General features: G+C 39.7%; 2 protein-coding genes across 4 annotated transcripts in view; one reads left to right on the top strand and one right to left on the bottom strand.

Moving 5' to 3' along the window:
* vat1 (vesicle amine transport 1) overlaps window positions 1-20,625 on the top strand; it is a 51,378-nt gene extending 30,753 nt beyond the window's left edge. Inside the window, exon 6 of the mRNA XM_072561553.1 lies at window positions 14,675-20,625. Within this exon, the coding sequence (XP_072417654.1) occupies window positions 14,675-14,761 (87 nt within the window). The 3' untranslated portion in view covers window positions 14,762-20,625. The remainder of the gene's footprint in view (window positions 1-14,674) is intronic.
* Window positions 10,738-25,659, bottom strand: part of LOC140465786 (uncharacterized) — a 45,787-nt gene continuing 30,865 nt past the window's right edge. The window contains exon 7 of one of the 3 annotated variants that reach the window (XM_072561551.1): window positions 10,738-10,821. In XM_072561551.1, coding sequence (XP_072417652.1) covers window positions 10,800-10,821 — 22 coding nt within the window. In that variant the 3' untranslated portion in view covers window positions 10,738-10,799. Of the gene's footprint in view, window positions 10,822-21,773; window positions 24,503-25,659 lie in introns of those variants that run through there. The other 2 variants (XM_072561550.1, XM_072561552.1) reach the window with 2 other exon arrangements.

The following is a 25,659-nucleotide window of genomic DNA, read 5'->3' as shown; positions in this document are numbered from 1 at the left end:
AAGATCCAAGTTTTATGAATTAAGAATGCCATTTCGAGTAAGAGTTGCATTTCAATCCTAATACCAGAAGGAGGACATTCTGTCCATATCTTTTTCATTACCTGTTTGATTGTCTCTTCTCTGCTGTTAGCCATAGCTGTGTAAACCTTTTTTTGTTTCTTTTGCCATTTAACCAGTTTTTCTTTGAGTCTATTTCCACCATCCTTTTTAGGTACAGCATTTCAAATCCCAACATACCCTTTTCTGTCACTGGGCACCATTTCTTTTTTTTTTGTAAACTTTTTTTTTGTCAAAAACTTAATTTTGGATCGGCAAAACTCCTCCTCCAATATCGATTCCAAAGTCCTCAGTCTCTCCATTCAACTGAAGCTCCTCATCCATAATTCTGTTCTAGTAAATCTTTGTTTTTCTTGACTGCAGGTCATTCTAAGATATTTTAAGTGTCACATTTTTTTGAACTGTGTGGTCATTGTTGAGTGTTGTGCTCAAGCATGGTCAGAGTCATGGAGATGTACAGCACGGGAGCAGACCCTTCGGTCCAACCCGTCCATGCCGACCAGATATCCCAACCCAATCTAGTCCCATCTGCCAGCACCCAGCCCATATCCCTCCAAACCCTTCCTATTCATATACCCATCCAGGTGCCTTTTAAATGTTGCAATTGTACCAGCCTCCACCACTTGCTCTGGCAGCTCATTCCAAACACCTACCACCCTCTGCATGAAAACGTTGCCCCTTTTTATATCTTTTATATCTTCCTCCTCTCTTTTTCCACCCCCCCCCCCCCCCCCCCCCCCCCCCCCACCCTAAACCCATGCCCTCTAGTTCTGGACTCCCCACCCCAGGGAAGAGACTTTGTCCATTTATCCTATCCATGTCCCTCATGATTTTATAAACCTCAGCCTCCAATGCTCCAGGGAAAACTGTCCTAGCCTATTCAACCTCTCCCTCTTTTTTTTGGTTCAAATCCTCCAACCCTGGCAATATCCTTGTAAATCTTTTCTGAACCCTTTCAAGTTTCACAACCTCTTTCTGATAGGAAGAAGACCAGAATTGCACACAATATTCCGATAGTGGCCTAACCAATGTCCTGTATAGCTGCAACATGACCTCCCAACTCTTGTACTCCATACTCTGACCAATAAAAGCAAGCATACAAAATATCATCATCTTTTGTAGAGAAAAGCTTTGGCAAGGAGAAGTGACCTCCTTGAAATATAGGAGGGAGGAGGAGTATGTTCCTTTGTACCTGTACTGCCATTCAAGTGGATCATGTCTGAGCAGCTATCTTCGTGCCATTTTCTCTGCATATTCCCCATCTCCTTTTTATCAATAATATCCAGAAATCTGTTTTCTGCCTTTTTAAAGCTGCTCCATTATTGTGCCCTCTGTGTAGAGAATATCAAAGATGCACCAGCCTTTGAATGAAGAAATTCCTCCTGCTTTCAATCTTAAAGGACCTGCCCCCTTTTTTTTTTGTATTGAGACAGTCTCTTGGTTTTGGAGAATAAATTAAGGAACTGACTCAAAGATTGGAGTTGAAGGCACGTGATAGATGGCAGGTTTATGGAAGCAACTTCTATACATATGTTTCCTTGCACTTCTACATAGCCATGCCCATGCTTGCTCTCTCGTGCACACTCTCTTGCATGCTCTCACGCCAACCCTTTCCTCACTACTTATTCTAAAACTTTTCATTACAATTTTAATATAATAAACCAATATTATTTTGTAAGCAAAGTAATCCAAAATTTGTCAAGGTTTACCTTTTTAGAAACTGCATTACCAGAAAGGAACTGTTTTTGGAGCAGCATTGACCTTTTCCCTGCTATTAACTTGGTTACCATGTGTTCAGATAGCTATATGGTGTTTACAACATGCTGACTACTCAATAAACCATTGGGTGCAAAGTGCTTTGGGAAGTCCTAGGAGAATTAACCCTTTGTTTTGTTTGTTTAGAACTAGAGTTAGGCTGCTGTTCCTCCTCACCCATCTTTGTAAAAGCAGCCAGTGGTCTGTGAATCCAAATGTATCTATCTGGCTACAAGCTTACATTTTTATTATAAATTCCTGAAATAGAATATTTTTGAAACTTGGATAATAAAGCCAGCAGGTCTGTTGGCTTGAGGTTCTCTTAGTCCTGGAGGCCAAATTTAATAAATGTTGCTTGTCTGGAGTGCCTGCTAGTGAAATGCACTATTGGTTTTCTTGATGCAGCCCAGATGTGTCCCCAATTCAGGCATTGGTTTGTGCTGTTAGTTCCAGGTGGGGTAGCAGTGGGTCACGATTGTGTTGGCATTTTGTCAAGTCTAAGGAAGTTTAAATGTAGCCACAGTGGGTGGCACTTTGGCTCAGTAGTTAGCACACTTGCCTCACTGCGTCAGCAACTGGGTTTGATTCCAACTTTGGACGACTGTCTGTCTGTGTGGAGTTTACACATTCTTTCAGTGTCTGTATGGGTTTCCTCCAGGTGCTCTGGTTTCCTCCCACAGTCCAAAGATGGGCAGGCAAGGTGGATTGGCTATCCCTAATCTTCCTGTGGTATCCCAAGAGGCAAAGTGGATTCCACATAGATATTGTGGGGCTACCAGGGTAGGGTGGGAGGTTGCTGGGTCTGGGTGGAATGCTCTTCGGAGGGTTGGTGCAAACTCCAATAGGCCGAATGGCCTCCTTTCTGTGATTCTAAAGCTCGTGATCCTGTGAGTCCGCTGCATTGCAAGTAAGGGTTGCTTATTCAATTCCCTTTTTTTTAAAAAGGGTCAAAACTACTTATGGTAAAGCATTCCATAACCCTATAATGCAGCAGCTTGTTAATGTCTCCTTCCCTGCTACCCCCAACCCAACCCCACCCCACTTTTTTATCCCTCTTTGATTTGTCAGTGATTCTCCAGCAAGACAGGAAAATATTTGGAAATAATCTTAAAACCTTTATTTTCAAGATCAGCACCTTTTTTTTTCTCTAAGAGGGTGTGCGTGTTTGAGTGCCTTTCTTTTGTCATTTAATGTAAACCCTAAAATCTGAATCGGAGATCAGAAGTCCAAAGTTCCAGGACTCGCTACACAGTAAATTTTTATCTTTAGATGAACTGTTGGTTTTGCATTTTAATAGGCGAAAGTTTCCAAGATTTGGTATGTGAACAGTCTTTCGGCTGAGATTTTTAAACCAAAAATTCTCCTCTTTCCATCAGAGGAAGGCCATGATTATTTTCAACCTCCTTCCCCATCTCAAGTGTGAGTGTTATTTTGAGGGGGGAAGAAACTGGGTTTCCTGGTTGATTTATCCCTCCAGTGACGTTACTGAAACAGATGATCTTGTCATTAATCTCCATGCACAAGCTGGCTGCCATGTTAACAACAGACTCCATTGACTATGCAGGGCACTGTAGAATGTCCTGGGGTTGTGAAGGGTGCTATATTTCTATGCAATACACACTTGACAGGACATCAGTCCTATTGTACTATAATTTAATGCTTTGAATGCCAGTATGGATTTGTTAACTTGGCAACTAATGTGTACACTGCAACTGGAGCATGACTGATCATAAGACCTTTATTGACTGTTTAACCAGGTCACTGCAAAACTAACAGATTTGATCCAATAGGAAATTGTAACTTGCCTCCTGAATTGGGAGTATGCAGTAGCATCAATTAACCACTTATCCTACTAGACTTTATCTTTTTCATGAACCGTAGACCAAACAGCTAATAACTATACCTGTAAATATTGTGCAGCATTTGACTTCCTACAGCACTAATTTTATACATGCAACTTGAAAATATTGCAATCTGCAATAATAAAACCCGAATGAAACCAAATAGTCTAATAGGCTTCTTTGCTGAAAAGCTGTATATTGGTCTTTCTCTGTGCTTTTGCGGCTTGCTATGTATTGCGGAAAGGATCACATTGGGGAAAATTAACAAAGGCTGCCAAAGCAGGAGGTCTTGCATATGAAACTCAAATACTCTTAAATTTTAAGAAGCAACTACTTAACATAACTGTAAAAGGGTAATTGGACTCCAGCAGTTCATTTGGCAGGTTTATGGCTATAACCTCCAGAAGTCTGTGAAACATTGTGCGACAGTGATACATCTGGGTCGGGCTAGAATTTTTAATTGACTTCCAAAGTTCTCAATGTTAAAGGCAAAAGAACCCTCCGGTGTTGTTGTGATAGTGACTTTTAAGGTGCGCGCAACACCTCTGTTGGAGCAAAGGAGGGTAAGAAATTAAATTTAAAGATCACTTTTGGGGTCTGGGTGGTGGTTACAGGAAAGTAGAATAGGCCTGATAGGGAAATTGCATGCCATATGATTTTGCATGTTATTGTCGTTGACATTAGGTGACCTTTCTCTGTGCAAACCTGCTGGGAGGGTTGAGTGTTTTGCTGCACAGTAGTTGAGGCAGAGATTGTTGTAAACTTTTAAAGTGGAAGAGAGAACAGGACACTTAGATTTGGATTAACGTCAACAAGTTGGGGCAATGATTCTATGACTAAAGCTTTTTCAAGATAACATTTTGAGCATGGAAAGCAATAAAATAGTTGCAAATAAATTTAGAGATGCCAAATTTGGTGAATTATGCAAGCTGTTTGTGCCCTAATTATCACTCTTGAAGCTAGAATCTAATTAATTGTATAGGGTTTTTTGGGGATTTAACTCGATGGGACACTTGTTCTTAAGAGCTGAAACTTACAGCAATATTGGGCTCTTTTTTTTTGAGCCATCAAAATATTTGAGGAATAAATTAAATCTGACCAGTCTGAATCAATTTGAATTGAATGTTGTTACTCCCGGATCTGTTGGGTCATCTGATCCTTAGTCCATTTTCCATCATCTTGTCAGAGATATCTGACTCTAGTTTTGTGGGTGTTCTTCATGTAGTGAAATAGTCAAATTCAGATGGCACACAACACTGTGTGGTCAGTCATTCCCACCAGCAGACTATCAAATCCACTAGAATGATGCCAGCGATGAATTGAAATTGACTGGTAACTCCAGATTAGCTGAACCAGTGTAAACTCCTCCTGTTACTGTGTGGAATGACACTGCACCTGCATGAAATCATGAAGTTCTGGGCAAGACTTCATAGTGATGGAAGCAACCATTGCCCAATGATTCCACCTTGAAATGGTGCAAGATGCCTGGTGTGGAGCAGCAAGGTGAAGCCAAACAAACCAATGACTTCACTCTTTTCACTCTCTTATGTGAAGCTGGCCTTGATAGAATTCCAGCAGAGAGACCTGTGGGAACCTGCATGAAGGTGCAGGATACCAGTGCACTGTGCAATGGAACTGACAGGCAATTGTAGGCAGTGTCCTTCAGCCAAGGCAGCTGATGACCCTGCAGAGTCCACTGAATGCCTGCTCACCTGTTCTCCCTTGCCAAAGCCACAAAAGCTGGAGGTGTTTCTGAATTTTGCAATAATGTCAGAAATGTTTGTGCTGCATTGACTGACTGACTGAATCTTTCTTGCCTGACCACTAAACCAAAATGGGTTGGGGCAGTTGTAAGGTGCGAACAAATTGAATAACACTTTGGTTTTGCATGTTTACTGCATAACCTTTTAAAATTTGACTTTTTTCAAATGAAGGGCATTTTGTAAGCAAACAAAGATCCATAGGGGCTATCTCAAAGCTTTCCTTGAACGTGAATTTCTAAGCAGATGACCTGGGACTTGATTCTCAGGAATGTTAGTATTCTTAATATTATTCATAAGAATCTTTTAACTTGGCATCCTTTTAGTTCAGTCTGTGTGGTGCTCCTTTAGTTCATGCAGAGCACTGCCCAGAGTTTCCACTTGGCTGTGTATTTTTCATGTCTAGGGGCACTTGAGTCAATTGCGCACATCTTTTCACAACCAACTGAAAAAGAATGTAGGTTTGTTCTCCAGTCTGATTTATGCTTGTACCTATTGGATTGGCGGCTGATTCTTCACCAATAGATGCATGTTTCAATGGCAGGAACCTGGAGATATAAACTTCCTCACTGGCTTGACCTGGTGAGTTTTAAGTCCCATTTTGATGTGTTGGTTTGATGTACTGGTTACAACTGAAGTGTAAGACAAACAAAATGGTAACTAAAGATATAAATCAATTACAAATTACAAGCATAAACCTTCAATTTTACAGCTGGTGATAATGATGTAAGATGAAACCCTCTTGAATTCTGCACAAAGTAGAGGACAGTGAAATTTCTTAAGAGTTCATGCTGTAGTCTCCCACTACAAATGCAGCCAAATCTTCCTCTCAGTTTTGACCCCCTATGTACAGTGGGATTTCTCTGAACCATAACTTCTTACAGTGTGGGTGCAAGCCATTTGGCCCATCAAGACCACACCAACCTTCTGAAGAGCAGTGCACCCAGACTCTCATCCATACCCTGTCCCTGTATTTCCCATGGCTAATCCACCTACCTGCAATGGGCCAATCCATCTAAACTGCATGTGTTTGGACCACAGGAGGAAACAGACAGGGAGAACATCTTCTGGCTTTGTGGAGGTTGCACAGATGCCTGAGGCTGGAATTGAACGGAGCTCTCTACCGCTGTGAGACAGCGGTGCTAACCACTGAGCCACTATGCCGTGTGGTTGGGATTGTTTGGAAAAAGTCTAAAACAGTTGTTGGTTCAGAGTTTGAGGGCTTGGCCATCAGGCATTGTCGCCGTTTTGGCATTCTCACTGTTTAGCTGCAAGGGGTAATGTTTAGATTCTAGTCCTGCTCTGTACAGGAAGCAGTCACAGAATGGCATTATATATTTGTCATTTACCAATTGTACTGAAAGATAGATCTCATTCAGTTTTAGTGGCAGCAGAATCTCACTCTGTTTATGGAGCTCCATTTTCAGTTCCGTTGACAGACCTTTAAATCCAAATCTAAATTTTGAAGCTCTGATATCCATGCATCTTTTAGAGGTTAGGATAGCTGTGACTGAGTGATTTCAATGAATTAACCTCAAGTGAAAACCTGTGATAGCAAATGGTCCTTTTTTTATTTATATTCATATTTTTAAAATTATTTTGAAATCAAAAGAACACATCCCTGTCCCACTACCTCACTGGGCATGCTGTCCCTACTTGAAGTTGTATTTTCACTTTTTTTTTGAGCAGCATTGAGGGGACCTGATGAGCAAAGAACAATCAGGAGGGACTAGCAGCCAGCTGAGGTGTTTTCCCCAAAAGAGACTGGTATAAAATTCAGGAATTACTGCTGCTTCCCAATCATGAGCCTGAAGACTTGCATAGGTTTGTTAATCAAACAGGTTTTTTATTTTTAAAAAAAATCAATTTATTGTCCAATTACTGCAATCTGGAAATGCTTAGCTATGCACCTCAGATTGAGGTTAGTGACTCGAATGACCCTGGGATAGGCTTGATTCCTTTTTCATGCAGTTTCAGTTCTTCAGTTGTGCCACTCATTTTGGTAGCACTCTTTGTCTGCTTAATGTTTTCAAACATAAGTGCTGGAAAAATGAACAAATCTGGTAGCGTCTGAAGAGAAACTGAATTAAGGTTTGACTCCAGTATGACTGTTCAGAGCAAATTAACAGTTACATCAAGGCTTGTTTTAGTTTTTCGCCATGAGTTCCTTGCTGAATCTGATCGAACTGCTTTTATTAATTACCTACCCTGCCCCATGCTGTCATCCTCACTCCATTCCAACCCCATCTTGCCTCATTGAACCGTTTCCAAAACAACTAGCCACTGCCAGGATATGCTGGAGAAACCTGCCATCCTTGTTAAAACGCTGTAGTATGCCCAGACAAGCCCTGTACTGTCCCAATTTGCCCTGCACTGTCCCTGATGTCTGCCCCGGCATAAAACCATAGAGGAAATGTAGGCCATTCAGCCCATCAAATCTACTCTGCCATGCAGTGAGACCAAAGCTGATCTGAATCCTCATTCCAGTTGCCTGTCCTATCCTTCTAACCCTCGTTTCTATTGCTGTCTCTCAGACTTGTGTACTTAACAACCCAGTCTTGACAGTAAAGAATTCCAGAGATTTACTCACCTCTTTTGAGGGAGGAAATTATTCATCACCTCTGTCCTAACTAGGTACCCTTTTTACTGCGATTGTGTTCTTCGGCCCTAAATTCTTCCAAAAGGAAAAGTGACCTCTGCATCTATCATGCCCAGCTCCTGAAAATCCTTTGTTTTAATAAGGTTGTTTCTTCTTCTAAACTCTAATGAGTACAGGATCAACCTACTAAACTGGTAAGGCAATTCCTGCGTAGCCAGGATCAGCTGAGTGAACCTTCTCTGGGCTGCTTCTTAATACAATTGTTTTCTTTATTTCCTTCCTTGGATAACGAGGGCAAAACCCATCTGTAACCCAGGTACAGTCTAAGTAATAAACTGTATATGTTCAGCAAGACTTCCTTATTATTATACTGCACTTTGAAATGAAGGTCAACGTTCCTCTGCCAGCAATAAGACTAGCTGGCTGGAGTCACAGCCTGCTCCAGTCCATCAGCTGTGTGCATGCCCTCGCTGTATCACTTCAATGATTGTTGCTGGTGAAGTGCAGAAACCTGCTGTAAGTGGATTGCAAACACGCCATGATGTTTCTTTTATAGGCTGACCCACATCAGTGGGCAAGAACTGTGCATGTGACCGGTGCTCAAGGAGCATGCCCGACAATATTGTTGGACACCAGCATGGAGATAGGTTGGAGCATGTATGCTTCAGTTGTCAGGCACCCACTGATTTCCATGTCGAGCCCTCAACTTTTAACTTGGTGCATGTGGTAAAATTAGGCAGCTTACTATTGATGAGGTAAGTAGCATGACTGATGTTTAGTGAGCTATATTTCTTAATTGGCAATTTAATTGAAACCTGCTTCTCCACAAAAGGATGAAAAATTCAAGGTGTTGTCCTTGACACAGGTCTCTCCGAACTTTGATTTTACAAATGTACAGTAGTTGTGCTGTATCCTGAATTTTGCACATGATCCATTTCTCCTATGAATAAAGCAGAGACTGTCCGAACTGATCCTGTCTTTCTGTTGGTGGTTGCTCCTGATTTGGTTGATAAACTGTGATATTACGGACTAGATATTGGCATGTGCAAGTTCGCTTTTTATTCTGGGTGTGAAGTTGGTGAAGAAATGGGTGACAAATGTACAAAAAACTTTTTTTTTTCAAAGCTGCAAATTGTGTGGCTTAATTTTTACATGGTGTCCCTCGATTTAAATGTACTTGAGTTGGGCATACCTGGAGTGGGTGCCTGCCATTCAGAGCACAAATAGTTTGTGTGGCCTTGATGTGAAGGGAACTTGGCACTTGAGCAGCAGACTAAAATACAAAGTCTGTATTTATGCTGCTTTTGAGAGGGGAGGTATTCTGTTTTCAGTGATTAGAACATTTCAGTTTGTAGCAAATGCAGGAATGTTGTTCTTCTAGCTGGAGTGTCAAACCCAATGGTGCTGAAAGTTAAATGAGAGGAACAGTTTGCTAGCAGTGGTGGTGTTGTGTCCTGTCACCTCAGGTGCTGGGAAAAGAACTGCATACCTGACTCCCTGGGCTTCACTGACCAGACAGTTTGGCTGTGTTTTTGTTTGAGCTTGGCAAATGTTTAAACTGCGACAAAAGTCAAATTAAAGTCATTGGGCTGGTGCAGCTCCCATTTAAATTGAATTCCTCATTCTATGTAAAATGCAAGCTTTTGTGTTTAGCATTGTGGTTCTGACACTTTAATTATTTCTGCTCTGCAATAGCTTGTTTACATCTGCAATGTTGGACAAGTTTGAAAAATCTAACAGCTGAGTAGGATCGATGGTGTTTGAAAAGTAATTCAATACCCTTGTCCCTTTTTTGTTTTACATTCTGTGTACAATTAATAAGACTTGAACTTTCCAGCCTCATTCCCTTTATTTAACTTGTTTTCCAACAAGGTTAAAGCATTCAAATTTTAATTGTGAACTGGTTTAACTTAGTATGAATTGGATGCTCTTTAGTTTGTTTTTTAAGCCATTCTCATTTTTGTTTTCTTAGAAACAAAATCCATTTCTCCTCTGTACCTAGTGCTTCAGGTGATTCGGTTTTCTCCTTTCTAGTTTTAATTAGCATTGTCGTATTTATTGAATAAAGTCAGTGTTAACAATAGTTGGGAACTATCGTCGCCATCTCATCGTGCTTGCTTAGTTTCATCTGCCACCCATTACTAGTACAATAGAAGATGGTTCTGATTGTTGGAGGTTTATTCCGGGGATATCACAGAAATTCCTCAGTAGCATCCTAGTCCCAACCATCTTCAGCTGCTTCACTTCCCTATACCATCAAAAGTGGCAATGTGTAATCATCAAACAAATGTTGAGCAGATCCCATGACTCTTCAGATACTGAAGCAGTCCGTGTACATGTCCAGCAATAGTTGGACAACAGTCTGGCTTGGTGTGATAAATAGGTCAGGCAGTGACCATCTCGATTAGAGAATCAAACCAATTCCCCTTGACTTTGAATGATATGATTGCTGAAACCCCACAATTGCACACCGAATAGCCTGCCTACAAGAGCAGGTCAAAGGCTGGGAAATCTGTGGCAAGTACCTAATTTCCAGATCAAATCCTTCTTTCTCTTGCATGAATTTGAGGTCCACGTGTAGCAATAGCTTCCAAATCTGAAGTCCTGCATGATGCTGTGCATGAGGACTCAGCTGCCCCACAGTATAAAGGCAAAGTTGCTCCTCACTTGGCAAAGCCCATCCACTGTCTTTACAGGAAATAAGCCAGGAGCGTGATGGAAAACTCTGCACTTGTTTTGAGTGAAGCTCAACACCATCCCACTTCCAGATGAACACGTCTGCCACCTTCAACATTCAGTCCGTCCACCACTGGAAAATTCCAAAATGCACTCATCAAACTTCTTGGCTGTTTTTTTTTCTTAACCCATAGTCTCCAGCACCTAGTGCAACAAGGGCACCTATAAGTTGCCCTCAAAGCTGCAACTTTTTAACTTGGAGCTGTATCTCTGTTCCTTCACTATCACTGGGTCAAAATCCTGAGATTCTTTCCTAATAACACATGGACAGCAGTGGTTCAAGAAGGGATGGCCTTCAATTAGGGATGGCCTTTAAGCAAATAATATAAATGCCTCCTGAACAAATAAATATTGATTGATTGTATCTCTTTTTTTTTAATGCAAATTGTGCTTGAACTTAACTTTGCTGTGGAAAGTTGAATTTATTTTAATGACTTCTCCACTTTATACCACTGTTTGAACTCTTGGTTTCTGCTTTACTTATTGGTGAACAAGCAAATTTTATTGTTTACTGTAACTGTTCTGTTCTTGCAGCTATTTAAAATAGGTAGGGATTCAGGTTTGCTAACTAATGCTGATTTTGGTATGTGAGGTGAAGATAAGATTAAATGGCATGTCTGAAAGGTAGATGAGTTCAGTCAAATATGGATATGATTTCACAATATTCAAAAGGCTTACTGATGGGGTCTGTTTCTGTGTTGTATGACTTTTCGGTCCAACCAGTCCATGCTGAGCAGAATCTCAAACTAAGCTAGTCCCACCTACCTGCTCCTGGCCCATATCTCTCCAACACCCTGACTGCCCCTTGGGTCCCTGGTTACCCCCCAGGTGTGGTGGGGGGGGAAAAAAAGAGGAGTGAGCTGCCTTCTCTAACATCTGCAGTGTCCCACCTTTGGCCTGACCCACTACCTCCCTCAGGGAGGGAGGGACTTGTAGGATTCTGATCCCAAAGGAACAGCAAGGACATTTGAGTTGGGGAGGGGGAGCGGAGCATGCCAGGGCGTGGCTTTCCCACGTACCTGCTGCCCCCCTGTCCTTCCAGGTAGGGGCGGAGGCGGTTGCCAGGTTCAGAAGGCACTCGTCTGAGGAGATTTGCCAATGACGAGGCTCAGTGGTCAGTGCTGCTGCCTCACTGCACCAGGGATTAGAGTTCAATTCCAGCCTCGGCAACTGTCTGTGTGGAGTTTGCACATTCTCAGTGTCTGCGTGGATTTCCTTCAGCTATTCCAGCTTCTTCCTGCAGTCCAAAGGTATGTACGTTGGGGTTGGTTGGCCATGGGAAATTGTCCTGTAGTGTTCAGGGATTTGTAGGTTAGGGGAAATGGGTCTGGTTGGGTTATTCTTGGAAGGGTCAGTGTGGACTTCTTGGGTCAAAAGGCCTGTTTCCCCACTGTAGGGAATCTGTGTCCACACTGACCCTTTGAAGAGTTACCCACCCAGGCCCATTCCCCTGGCCTCTGACTAATGCACCTAACCTGCACATCCCTGAACACTATGGGACAATTTCCCATGGCCAATCCACCCCAACCTACTCATCCCTGGGCAGTATGGGACAATCCATTTACCTTCCCAAATATCTTTTAAATGTTGTACTTGTACCCACATCCATGACTTCCTCAGGAAGTTCTTTCCACACACAAACCAGCCTCTTTTTTTTTTTAAGAAAAAAGCCCCTTGTGTCCTTTTTTTAAAAATTTCTCTCCTCTCTCCTTTTTTTTTAATCATGTGCCCCTTAGTCTTGGAATCCCCCATCCTAGGGAAAGGGCAACAACCATTAAATCTATCTATACCCCTCATTATTTTATAAACTTCCATAAGGTTGCCGCATAACTTCCTAGGCTCCAGTGAAAAATGTCCTATCCAGCGTGCCTTAACTCCAACGTTTCATACCCAGCAACATCCTGTTAAATCTCTTCTGAATCCTGTCCAGCTTAATAATATCCTTCCAATAACTGGATGAATGCTTGACTATATTTTTGGTTCCCTGATATAGTGCAGTGAAACAATTTCACCTCCTCCATCTGATATCATTTCAATAGTTAATATAACCTAGATTCCAGTTTATTCCATTTGCACAGCAGTTTCAGCAGTATTGGAAATGAAACATAACTGCCCCTAGTCGTTGCTGAAACGACCGTATGTCTGTTTGCAGTTTAGTGCTTTGGTTTAATACCAAACGGTGTCCTATTTCCTTCAAGTGCAAACTAAGCTCTTTTGAAAAGTGTTCAGGACTTTGGATTAATGAGCACTTCATAAACAGAAACAGACTTTGAGAAGGTTTGTCATCCTTTCTTGCGCTGCCAAAAGTTCAAATTAAACAGCTGGAGCTGTCTGTGTGCGGAAACACAAAACATTTTCTCTGGCCATCATCGTATGCACCTCCAAAAAGGTATTGTTAAGCCTTTGCAGAACCCAATGCAAATCTGTTCAATAGCCATTGGCCTTTGGCGCTTATATACGGTAATTACAAAATGTTTGTGAATAGTCTAATTAGTAATGAATTTATCAACGCAGTGCCACAACACCTATCCCCAGAAAATAACAAGTAATGGCATTTGACTTGAATTGTAAATTGGACAAAAGTGCTCCCACCACTTCATTCCTAAATTCTGCTTTCTTGGGGTGTTGTCAATAAATCTTGAACTTCTGGTTTCAGCAACATTGTTTTGTGTAGGGTGCCATCAGGTGGTGGCTGCATGCCTACAGCTTAAAAATCAAGGGGTAACTTGGGTGGGCACTGTTTTGTGCCATGGCAAGCTCAAATTTTTCAGATGTGGTATTTCTATTGCTTTATTGAGTCTGTTTCAGTGCATGGCATGACTCAACCAAGGGGAAAAAATAGTACTCCTCTCTAAATTTCCACTCTAGTCTGTACTTTTACAGTATATGGTTTGAAAATATTCATTTGGAACATGTATTGGATTTTTTGGACATTTTAGCAACTGAAAGTATGAATTGGGTCCAGGCTGTTTCCCTTCATGTGGAAAAAATGTTTGGATGACATTTGTGGGATGCAATTGTTGTAACAATTGTCATACAGTTTTATGCTGATATTAAAATAAGTGTCATAACCAGTCTGGTTATAAGTGTGGATGATGTTGGTGAGTAATATTTTCGGTCACGAGTATCTAGTTTCACAAGGAAAGGATTTTTTTTTCTTGTTTTTAAGAGCTGCAAAGTAAAATTGCACAGAGCTAATCCATTGGGCCTATTCAAAATGTTTTCTTTTAATTTGCTTACGCCCAATGAATTAGAGACTGGCAAGGTTTGATGTGCGCATCCAAAAAATTGCTTAACTCTCCACTTCTTTTTTTTTAAATTTTAAAATGTTTCTTTGTAAATTTGGAAGAATTTGAATGATGCATGCAAATGTCTGTCCAATATGTCTTGGTTGTCATTCCACTGATCATTTTTGATTTGAGTCTGATCAGGGTTTTAGTCCCAACGCAGAATTTTTAAAACGTTCCTTTTAAAGTCCCCCTTTTTTTTGTAAAATAACAACCGCTTTCAGCTGAAATGGAGTAGTCGGCACTTTTTTCAAAAGTGTATCCATTCTACACACCACTTAATTGCTCCAAATGTGTGAAGGGTTCATGCAAATGAAAAGCAATCCTGGTATTTAGAGTTGAATTGCTAAGCAGATGGCTGTGTGATAATTGCCACTTGGCAACTTGTGACTTTTAACACTTGATCCACCAGAAAGTCTGCCAAAATGTTGGCATTTGAGGTTGTTTTTTTTGTGTGTGCAGAAAACACTTTTTTGTAATCTCTTGTATTAACAGTAAGCTTGCTTAGCCAGTCTTGTTTTGGATTGTCTGGTTCAATATTGTCTTTACTTTTAAAAGAAAGCAGCCATATGATCAGTTTAAGATTGACTGACTGACTATTTTGATGCTAAAAAAATATAAATTTCTTTTCCTCTGCAGATTGGAGATGCTATGAAGCAAATGCAGGAGCGCAGAAACATTGGGAAAGTTATTCTGGTCCCAGAAGCAAAGAAGGCTGAAAATTAGTCTGACTCTATTTCTAATAGAAGGCAGGGAATAACATTTGTAAATTTAGCTCAAAGTGCTAACCTTTTATGACCTGAAGATGGACAGATGACTAATTTAAGCTTGAAGCAGGGAAGCAAATCTTGACTGATCCTGTGATCAGGTGCATTTTAGTTCTGGTTTGCTGCTTACAAGTTACTATCCTGTTAATGGGCCTCTCTCACACAACCTTTTTATCCTCTTTTTTTTTTGTTTTCTCTTTCCCCCTCTTCCCCCGCCACCCCCAACTCCAATATGTTCAACATTTTTAAAAAAAATTGAACATCTACAACTGACAGCCTGACATAGTTCTGCATTGGCACCCCTTTTTCTCCAATGACTCAACTACTGTGATTATAATCCATCCATGTAGATCAAAGATCCAAAATGTTGGAACAATTGTGTTGAATCTTCCAGACTGAGGCACAAATTGACCTTGTTGTGGGCAGCACGGAATTGTAAAATATATTGTGAAACTTGATTGGCTTTCACTGTACATCTACACCACTGCCTGACTTTCAGGAACTGCTGAATGTGTGATCTGTGCAGTAAATGCACCTCCCTTTTCCTTTTTGATTCAATTATTTGTCCACCCTATTGAATTCCATCTGTCCATGTAGAAAACCTTTTAAAGGGTTAGTACTAAATGGCTCACATTAGAGATAAGAGTTGTTTGATCAATTTGAACCTGTGGAGAGTGTTAGCTGTATGTGGGGTTTTAAGGACTCCTTTTATTTCAACTATCAGTTCTAGCTGGGGCTGTACACCGATCCAGGCTACTTAATTGGCAATGGTCCAGACCAGTAAACAACAAATTGTCACCCAAAAACATCAAGTGACGTTTAGTTTTCAAACAGTAACCACTAACTACTTCATTGGATTCTGATCCTACTCAATGTTTGATAATTATGACTCTTGATTTGGAACTGTCTGAGCCTTTTGATATACTGTACCACTTATAATTTACAGTGCCACTCAATTTCTTCCAATAACCAGCTGAAACTAGTCTCTTGTTTCTATTGACTTTTTAAAAAAGATGTTCTGGCTAGAATGATCAAAACCTGGAGTAGCTGCATATTCCCAGTTATAACTTAGCCAAAGGCAATGATTTATTTCTCTGCTGTTCAGTCTTGCAATTCATGATCAGTGACTTTTTTTTTGTCTGAGGTCTCTTTTTGTCCCATGTACTTCTGCCTTCAACCTTTTTGTACCTCTGACTCAAATGGGCAGTGCTAGTTAGAGCTGATATGTCCCAAGGTGCACATCAGATATGTACAAGTCCAACCACAGTAACCATGTTTCCGTGCTCTCACTTTAACATGGTTTGTGTCTGTTTACAGCAGATCGAACTGCCATTCCCTGGATGATGAAAATTAATAGATGCCTCTAGCTTTAGTGACAGTACAGGGTGCATTGGTAAATGTTTAGGGCAAGCAGAGCTAAGTATTTAATGTGCTAAACTGAATCCAAATTCCAGAAATATAATGAATTCTGTTAACCGAATCTTGGACTATTGCCTCCAACTCTTTAGGATCTATCCTGGAATAGCCAAATCCTGTTTGTGCGTGCACTGTAGTTTTTTTTTTTTGCATGGGAAAATCCACAGTAAAGCAAACTAAATCTAAATCTGAATAGTTTATTAATGCTGCATGTATCCAGAACTGACCTTCTTTAAATCCTAAAAGAAAATTGACCAGAGGCAATTAGTGACTCAGTCAATAAATTACTGAGACCAATGCAAGTTGCACTCTTTTTGCTCTGTTTACATTACAAAAGAGCATAAAGTTTGATTCTATAGGGCCAGCTGCTTGACCTCTTGCTAAATGTGTACCCTCGTCTATATGAACACATATAGGAGTACATAATTGCAATAAGGATCTAACCGTGGCACCATCCCAACTGCCTCTTGTGCTTGAGGAATGAATCCACAAGTAATAACTTCATCCTGCACAATAGCCAAGTTCTTGTCTTTACTTTTGGGTCTATGCCAAGATAGCATCTGGATTTTTATAAATTCCATCTCCACCTCTGTACAGTATGAGACTCCAGGCTGGGTGTCACTAAGATTTGTCAGTAAGGCTGACTCCACCTTTTTCTGCACAGGGCACTTGACTGATTTTCTTTTTAACATCCAAGTCTGAATTTGGTGCTGTTTGGCAAGATAAAATGCCAAGTATTCTTTACTAAATTAAGTTTCACGACCATTTATAATGTCTTGTATGTCAGAGGTAATCTCTGCCTATCGAGTATTCAAATACCTGCCAAACCAGAGTGCAAATCCAGTGCCTTGTGAAAACTCTTAACTAGTTTTGTTCTATTCTCACTGGATAAATCAATAAAAGAACTATCTGTCTGCAGATTCCAAGATGAACTTTTTAAAATGCATTTTCAACAGCTAGTGAAATATAATTTGTTAGTATTATGATCTTTAATGGCCAATTTAGTTCTATCCATTTTTTAATTTGAAGCCACATTTTGTTTGAAACTCCACAGAAAATGTTTTTGCCCCAGGAGGTTTTATTCTTGGTGTTATTACCTTTTTAAAAAAAAAGTTGGATTCTGGATCTGCAACTCAAAGAATGAAGTCCAATTTGCTTTCCCAAATTCCCATGACACATTTAGGCTTTGTCCAAGTGGCTAAATCAAAAGAGTTGGGTTAAGCAAGTTAACAGAACATAAGATAAATATGTTCCAATATTAGGCTTTCCTGTAAACTGTCACATGATTTGAGATCTCTAACGTTTGTGTCCACCATAAACCTTGCCCTCGTCTGAATGGACAATCTTAACCACTTGCTGTTTACAATTATTTTATCAAAATTGCCACAGTCTTTAATGTGTACTAAAGACCAGAGAGAAGCCTCTTTCTGCATCTAATTGTTTCCTAGCGGTTGAAAGATTGGTTAGTCTCAGCTACCTCATCCTTTGTACCTATTGTACATTTTATGTGGTCAGCAACATAGTGGTGAACAAGCTCTTACCCACCTCCCAGATCAAGAATAGCTTTGACAGAGTAAAAGCATGAAATTGCCCTAATCCTGCAGTGTCATGTTTGTGGATTCTGATGAAGAATGGGTTAATCTGATGGAAGAAGTTAAATAATTGGGAGTTAGTAATTGGAAGCAGAAGATAAGTGTAAGAAAATGGACTCCTCATTAAAAATGTCATAATGTTTAGTGGAATCATTTTGTGACAGCAAATTTTAATTGGTTAACCTCTGTTATGCTGTACCCTTTATCACATGTGGCCTTACTACTCTAGCCCTTTTTCATGTGCTATAAGTTTGTATCTTAAGAAATCGGAGAAAAAGGAGTTCAGACATGTTGCTGAGGTTTTTTTTTAAACGTGGTGTGAAATGGGAGGTATCTTGTTTACCAAATAAAATCTACAACCTTTGCAGAAATAACTGGGGACCAAAGAATATTTGAACATTTGGAATCTTTGGAAATTGCCCAAGTGGACAGATGAGGTTTTTATTATTTTTATACAGGGAAATCAACTCCTACATGTCTTGTGTGTTAAACTGGAGAGGGCATGTACATTTTCTTTTGTTAACCAATGGACTACTTGGAACACATTGGCAATCTATTGAATTAAGTTAAGAACAACATCTCACTTGTGACTGAGGCAAGTAGGCAGTCACTCGTGATCCGATTTGTTTGTTTATTTCGCTGGCCATTTTGCTTTAACTTTCTGTTCAATCAGCTATTTAACTCCAATAGCCAAGTCCATGCAAGATTCTTCCATTCCTTCCCATTTTCTCTTTTTAAGACCAGGCTCTCTGTAGGTCAAGCAATTTGTAGATCTTGTTGCACTGCAACGGAATTAGCTGAAGAAGGGGTGGTGTTCAACATTGCAATCCATTTCTTTCTTTTGTTGCTACTCGCCGAATTCCACTGATCCACTTAGCCAAATAGGCTCAAAGTTAGTTCCAGGTTTGTGCTGAGCCAACTCAACTATAGATTTAGAGACTCTAATCAGCTTATCGTCCTGCTGAAACATGGCCGTACACTCTGGAAAGGCAATGGACCATGACGCTGCACCGAAACTTAATTTTTTTTCCCCCTTCATTTCTTTTCCTCAAAGCAATTTTCATGAATTATAGACAAAGGGAACTGAAAAAAAACTTGATATCCCACTCATCTGTCCACTGAAGTAGCTTGAAACTTTGTATACACAATGCCTTATTCAAAGCTGAGCCTGAGCAACAGCTCGAATGTCTTGAAGCTTACTAAAAATGTGCCAATTTCTTGAGGAAAACTAGGGGACCGGTTGGTTCTGAATGTGATTTGAATGACGTGATGGAATTTGAGAGATCCATTTCTGTGGTTAAGCTTGATGTCCGTTAAAGGAAGGGACTAATGTTCCGAATAAAACTTTGTCCATTGTCAGGATTTAAAAGGGCCAAATCTGCCTTCATGTGGCTTATTATGTAACCCTGCGACCTTTGATTTACAGTTGCAAGTCCCCTTTTTGATTAGGGTCTGGATGTATATACCTGGCTGCTTGGGGGCATTCCAATTCCAACAACATCTAAACTGCAAAGACACATCAACATTGTAAAGTCACTGTAGTGATCTGAACACTGTGCTTGATTAGGGAATCTTGAGTTGTATCTGGTTCTTGATACCATTTCAAATATGCATTTGCATGATTCTTCAGTGTGCATGTGTATGGAGGTAATTTGTATGTGAAGCAGAATTTCTGACTTTTGTACTGATTTTGATGCATCTGAGTGGCTTACTCAGCAACTTGGCAGTACAGTTCTGATTAGTGCGCAACTGAAGGAATGTATAGTCCTGAATGGACAAATTAATGTGAAAGCTGTGGCCTTCTGCTTAACTTGTCTAAGTGAACTCCTTTTGTTGACCATGATGTGGAGGTGCCGGTATTGGATTGGGTTGGACAGGATCAAACATCACGTGACACCAGGCTATAATCCAACCATTTTATTTGAAAACACTAACTTTTGGAGCCTCTCTCCTCCTTCAGGTGCTAGCACCTCTACAATACAAACATGTATACATCCTGTTTATTTCTCCCATTTAAACTAGATCTTCCACTTTTTCTCAGCATAGAGCTTGTTTCATTATTCACTACCTTTTTCCAAGCTGGTAACTACCAGTACATCTAACAGAGATTATAGCTTCATTAATGAGTTTATATGACTGTCTGTGATCCCTTCATTCATGCAGTTTTACCAATGTAACTGCATCTCTCTCTCTCTCTCCCCTATTTTTGAGCGCACTTGGAGGGTATTTTTGCCCCATGGAATTCAATCATTTTTATTGTTTTTCTTTATCTAGGACAATCAGAAGTCCAGGTGCTGAATCAAGATGTTATACAATACTGCCTAGTACTGCTGTAAGTTGGAATAGGAAGAATGTCCATACTAAAAGTTCTGACTTTGCGTACATTCTAATTCTGATTGCTGGTTTCTAAAGCCTAGCACTTAAGAAGATTAAAGTGGATTAGCATTTATGACAAATGTTTAACACCAAGAATAATGTATTTGAATCTGCTCAGTTAGTCGTAATGGGGGATTTTATTGCTGTGCATTAGAATAATGTTAGCTGGCCAACTCTAGTCTCCAAAAGGAACTTGCAACTGGAAATTCACTGAAGGCACAAACTGTCCTTTTTCTCAAATAGGTCAACGTTAACTACGCTCGATTTTATTCAGTGTTTTAATCTCGTACTAAAAGCTGCTTTTTGTATGTGTGTGTGAAACAACAGTTAAAACTGTGCAGTTGCTGTTTAGATGGATCCTATGAAATGTAATGCTGTTTAATGCCAGGTGTTACCATATGCCTTAAATGTTTAATAAAATGCATACCTAAAATCCAAAGTTTGATTCTGGAAGCATTGATCTTAAAAGCATTTGGTACCTGATCCATGTCAAGGTTAGTATGTTAGCATATCTTTAAAAGAGATGTTGGAAATATCATCACTATATTTTAGTGTGACCTGAGGGTATCAAACGCTCAGACTCTGTCTTATCTGAAGCCACTTGAAGCATGACAAAGTGATGGAAATGTATTGGCTGGCTTAGTATTAAGGTTATTTAGTAACACTGAAGTGTCTGTGAATCAAATGTTTGCAATTCAGCCAGCTGTAATAAACACTGTTGGATTTTTCAGTACCAGGCTAGCCACATTTAGATCCCTGTTATAAGGGGACATGGGCATTGCTCATTGGGTAAAATGCCTTTATTGGAGGCAAAAGATGTAACCATACCAGATCAAAATACTGGGGATTCTGGAAACCTGAAGTTAAACCAAATAATGGAATTGCTCCGTGGTAACATTTGTGGAGAGCAGCCGTTCCAGGTTTCTGACCTTTTACCGACAGAGCTGCAGAACACTTTGAATGAAAGGCCATTCATATGAAACAGTTAACTGTTTCTCCCCACAAATACCTGCCCTGACTTTTGAGTACATCCAACATTCCCTTTTATTTCAGTGGTTTTTCCTGCATTAAATACCATCTGGATCGTATTGTAAAAGCAATGCGCAGCAATCATTCTCTTGTGTTACCGTGGTTAATAAACTAATTTAGGAATATTTTGCTCAGTATTTATTTAAGTTGTTGAATGAGAAAATATTTTTTCCTAAATGAAAAATAAGTGACGCACACAATCTGCTTTTAAAAAATCATCCCCAAACTGATGGGTAATGTCTTCTGGTCAATGTACAAACCTTGTTTTAGAGGTTAAACTGAGAGCTCTTCAACCCCTTGGCTTTTTTTGAGTGTCACAATACCTTAAGTAACACCCTGTGCTTTAATTTAACACTGTTTTTCTCTTCTCTCTTTCTTTCCCCCCCCCCCCCCCCCCCCCCCCCTCCCAATCCAATTGTAAGTGCAGGTGAAATCTTTGCAAAATCTTTCAAAATTCTTTGTGATGGTTAAGCACTTCTGCAAGAAAGCCTGGGGGTCCGGTCCCCAGGATGGGAGCTTGAACACCAACCGATTTGAAGGAATACTCCTAATGAGTCGAGTCTGACTTAGACCAATTTTATATTCTTTCAATCTGTTCCTTTAATGTTTCATACAGCATTGATACAAGCCCTTTGGCCCATCACATCTGAGAATCAACAAATACCAAGCTAAATTAATTCAATCGACCTGCAATGGTTCATAGTCTACAATGCCCTGATGTTTTAAGAGCTTGTCCAGATGCTACTAAAATGTGGTGAGAGAACCTACCTACACCCTCTTCTTGGGCAGCACATTCCATAGATTTAACACCCTCTGGGTGAAAAGATTTACCTTTAAATTTATACCCCTCTAGCCTTTAGACATGTCTGCTATAGGGCATAGTTTTGTATACCTCAATCAGATTCTCTTCTCCACAACCCCCACCACCAAGTCCCCTATGCAGCAGGGAAAACAAACCAATCTATCCTCGTCCCTGGCAACATCCTGTTGAATCTCCTCAGCTACCTCTCCAATGCAGTTGCATCCTAGTGTAGTGACCAGACCTGCACCATATTCTGTGGCCTAAGCAATGCTCTAAAATTGCAACAAGACTTCCCTACTCCTGCATTCTATGCACCGACTAACTAAGACCAGCATCCTGTATACTGCCTTCACCACCCTATCTACCTGTGACAGCTTCAGGGATCTGAGTATGTACATTAAGGTTCCTTTTATTCTTCTACTGCCTAGCATTCATTTGCGTTAAGTCTTCACGATGATACTATGGCTTTAAGAGGTGTATTTCGTCCTTTTTTTTTGTGAAGAAAGGTTGAGACAGATGCACCAAGCAGTGTGCTCCAAGCCAATAAATAGCTTATGTGGCCTTGGGATTTCTTTAAGTTGGAACAATAGAAGCAGCCTGAATGGGTGGAGTCAAGCTCCTACTGTTGCCACCAGGATTTATAGTTGTAACTTTCTGCGGTTGCTGGAGTTTTGAAGATGAATATGGAATTTTTTAATTCTTCTCCCCGTCTTTTATGCCATTCTAGCTGCAGCAAAAGACCCTCAGCTTTAAGCTGCAACAATCTATTTTTTACTGAATTTGCCTTTGCCAAGGGTGTGTTTATGGGATGTTATTATATTTGAACAGTTAATTAGTAGATAATGTATATTTTAAGCATTTTGATAGAGGTAAGTCAATTTTCCTTTTTATTGTCTGTATTTTAACTAGTTTTAAGTTTTTTTTTGATGTCCAGTAGTTTGACCAATCAAATTGCATCTGGAACTCAACCTTTCAAAATAAGAAAAGAAGGATCTAGACTACCTTAATATATTTTGAAAACACTTCCCATATTAGACCTCCCAAAATGCAACACCCCACAATCCTCACAGCCATGTGAGTTTCAGCAATGTGAAAAATATAATGTTGGGTTTTGGGGTAGTAATGACAGCACAATGGCATTTATTGATAATTAATTAATTAATTACAATTTTTGAAACTAACAACTTCTGCAATCCACTGGTGCAATGAAACACTGAAATCCAACAGTTGCTGTCAATGAATCTACAGTACTTCTCCCTAGGTTGTGGTGACTTCAGCTGGGCAATCCATTAGAAATCATTTGAACTGATGATTTTGCTCCTTTCTTCTTATGCTATTAATCTTTCTACTTAATTGTTTCTTGCTGTATGAGGTGTAACTGGGTTTTAATGAGGGTTGTACAACAGAATTACTACAGAAAACCTCTCTGGATCCACAGAGCTAATTTTATTTGTGGAATGTAAAATTTCTCAATTGCACATTTGAGTGTATATGTTTAATGTAAGTTTTTACATACACTGATGTTTCCTTCACTTATTCCTGGTTTAATATAATTTTTGTTTCTTGTTCTGGACTAAGACTTCATAGGAGGTCCTCTTAAATTGGAAACCGCTTCAGATGAATGATCAAAAGAAATCCTCCTATTGCACAGCTTACTAATCTTGACAGGCAAACACCATTGCTTTGCTGATTGTTTTCCAAAATGAGAGTCTGCAATCATTTTAAATCGTTCCTTGGTCACAACATTGGTTTCCATGTCACTTGTATCATCAGGTTGACTGCTTGCTTAAATATTTCTCTTGGTGTAGCATCCAAATTTACTGTCTAATTTGTACCTTTGTGCATTAAATTTTTTTTCACTGAATAAAGGCCAATGTTTATTGCCCATCCTTCACTGTCCAGAGGGCAGCTAAGAATCGACCACATTTCCGTTGGTCTTGAGTTGCCTACGGGCCAGACCTGGTGAGGGCAGATTTCCATCCGAAAGAACATCAGTGAACTAGTTGAGTTTTTCCCACAATTGACAATGATTTCATGGTCATTGTGAGATTCTTGATTCATAATTTCATACAAGTACGATAGAATATTGTTAATATTAAAAGAAGTATTTACAGTCCAGAGTTTGCAGTAAAATCTCATTGCAAACGTGTAAACTACAAACTAGAAATTACTGGCATTGACACTGAAGCTAATTCTTGAATCCAAGAAATGAGACTCCTTAACAATTTCAGCAAAAAACAACAGCGTGACAGTTTTTTTTGGCGTTGCAGATTTCCTCCACATGAGTTGAGACTTGCTTTCTTTGATATCTTATTTATCTTGACCTTTTTTAGTTTTAAAAAATAATTGAAATAAGCATTAATAAAATATGTACATTAAAGCTGCTTCCACTGATTTGACATTATAATTCAGACTTCATTGAATACCATGGCTCTCCAAAGCTGCCAAAATATTCTTGAAATAATTGAAGTCTGGATAACCTTGCCTGTAAAACAAGAATAAAAGATTTTTTTCAGGAATTTTAATCCATATTTCCTCTGCAAATGACTCATTTAGTTTTGGTTTGTGGCTGAACATACTTCTGTATGTAATTTTGAAAAGCAGCATCATCAATCAATAACCTTTTTTTATTATGTTCTAACATGCTAATGAAGTTCAATCCAATTCAATTGAGCTATTTAATTCAATGTCTTATCCCCTCAAAGCCATAAATTGCTGAGTAACAAGATTTTTAAAGATCATAATGTCAGAAGTTATTGCTGCTCTTGGATTAGCCAGGATTTTCATGTTTTGGACTTCATCTCTTTCCCACCCCACCCCCCCCACCAACTTTCCTCAATCCAATCCATCATTGCCTAAACTGAGATTTCTAACTACCTGTTTTAGAACTGGGCTTGTAACAATTAGTTTGCTTTCGTGTTAGGGTTCAATTCACATCCAATATTCCCAGAAGTGTCCGTGTTGAAACTCTGCTGTACTCTAGTACTTACACGTCTCACCTTCAGCTTTGACATTCAGTTTTGTGATGAAGGGCTTTTACCTGAAACATTGTTTTTTTAAAAAAAATTTTTTTACTGCTCCTCTGCTGCCTGAACTGCTGTGCTTTTCCAGCACCATTCTAATCTAGACTCTGGTCTCCAGCATCTGCAGTCATTGTTTTTACCTTTTTATTCAGTTTTGAGTTTGTTTAGGAATATGAAATGTTTTTTTTTACAGCCATTAGCTTGAATTTTTAACTTTCTAAACTTGAGTTTCAGATCCAACTGTGATTGCACAACTCCAAGTGGTTTAGTATGCTTTGCAATTTTTTGTTCAGCTGTTAAGATTGTTATGAAGGTGTAGGCGTGTACTGTAACTTTGAGTGGAAGCTAGCACAGTCCTAGAAAACTGCTGAGAAATTTTAAAAATGTAACATTTGGTGGTGAAACAAATTAGCTGGAGCTGAGTAGCCAAGGTGCAATGGCCAAATTCAAATTTGGCCCATCAGTTTCAATTATGCCCCAAGATACCAAAATCCAATCAAATTTTAATATTTTGACGTCAAACCAATGAGCCTGTCTGTCTGGTGTTTTGGGATATATAAAGTCGGATATTTTGAACAGTTGAGGAGACCTGCAAAGAGCAGCCAAGCACCATCTGACT

This window comes from Chiloscyllium punctatum, chromosome 42, assembly GCF_047496795.1.
Source record: "Chiloscyllium punctatum isolate Juve2018m chromosome 42, sChiPun1.3, whole genome shotgun sequence".
NCBI lineage: Eukaryota > Metazoa > Chordata > Chondrichthyes > Orectolobiformes > Hemiscylliidae > Chiloscyllium > Chiloscyllium punctatum.
The sequence above is the reverse complement of the archived record's forward strand: the minus strand, read 5'-3'. Positions and strand labels throughout refer to the sequence as shown.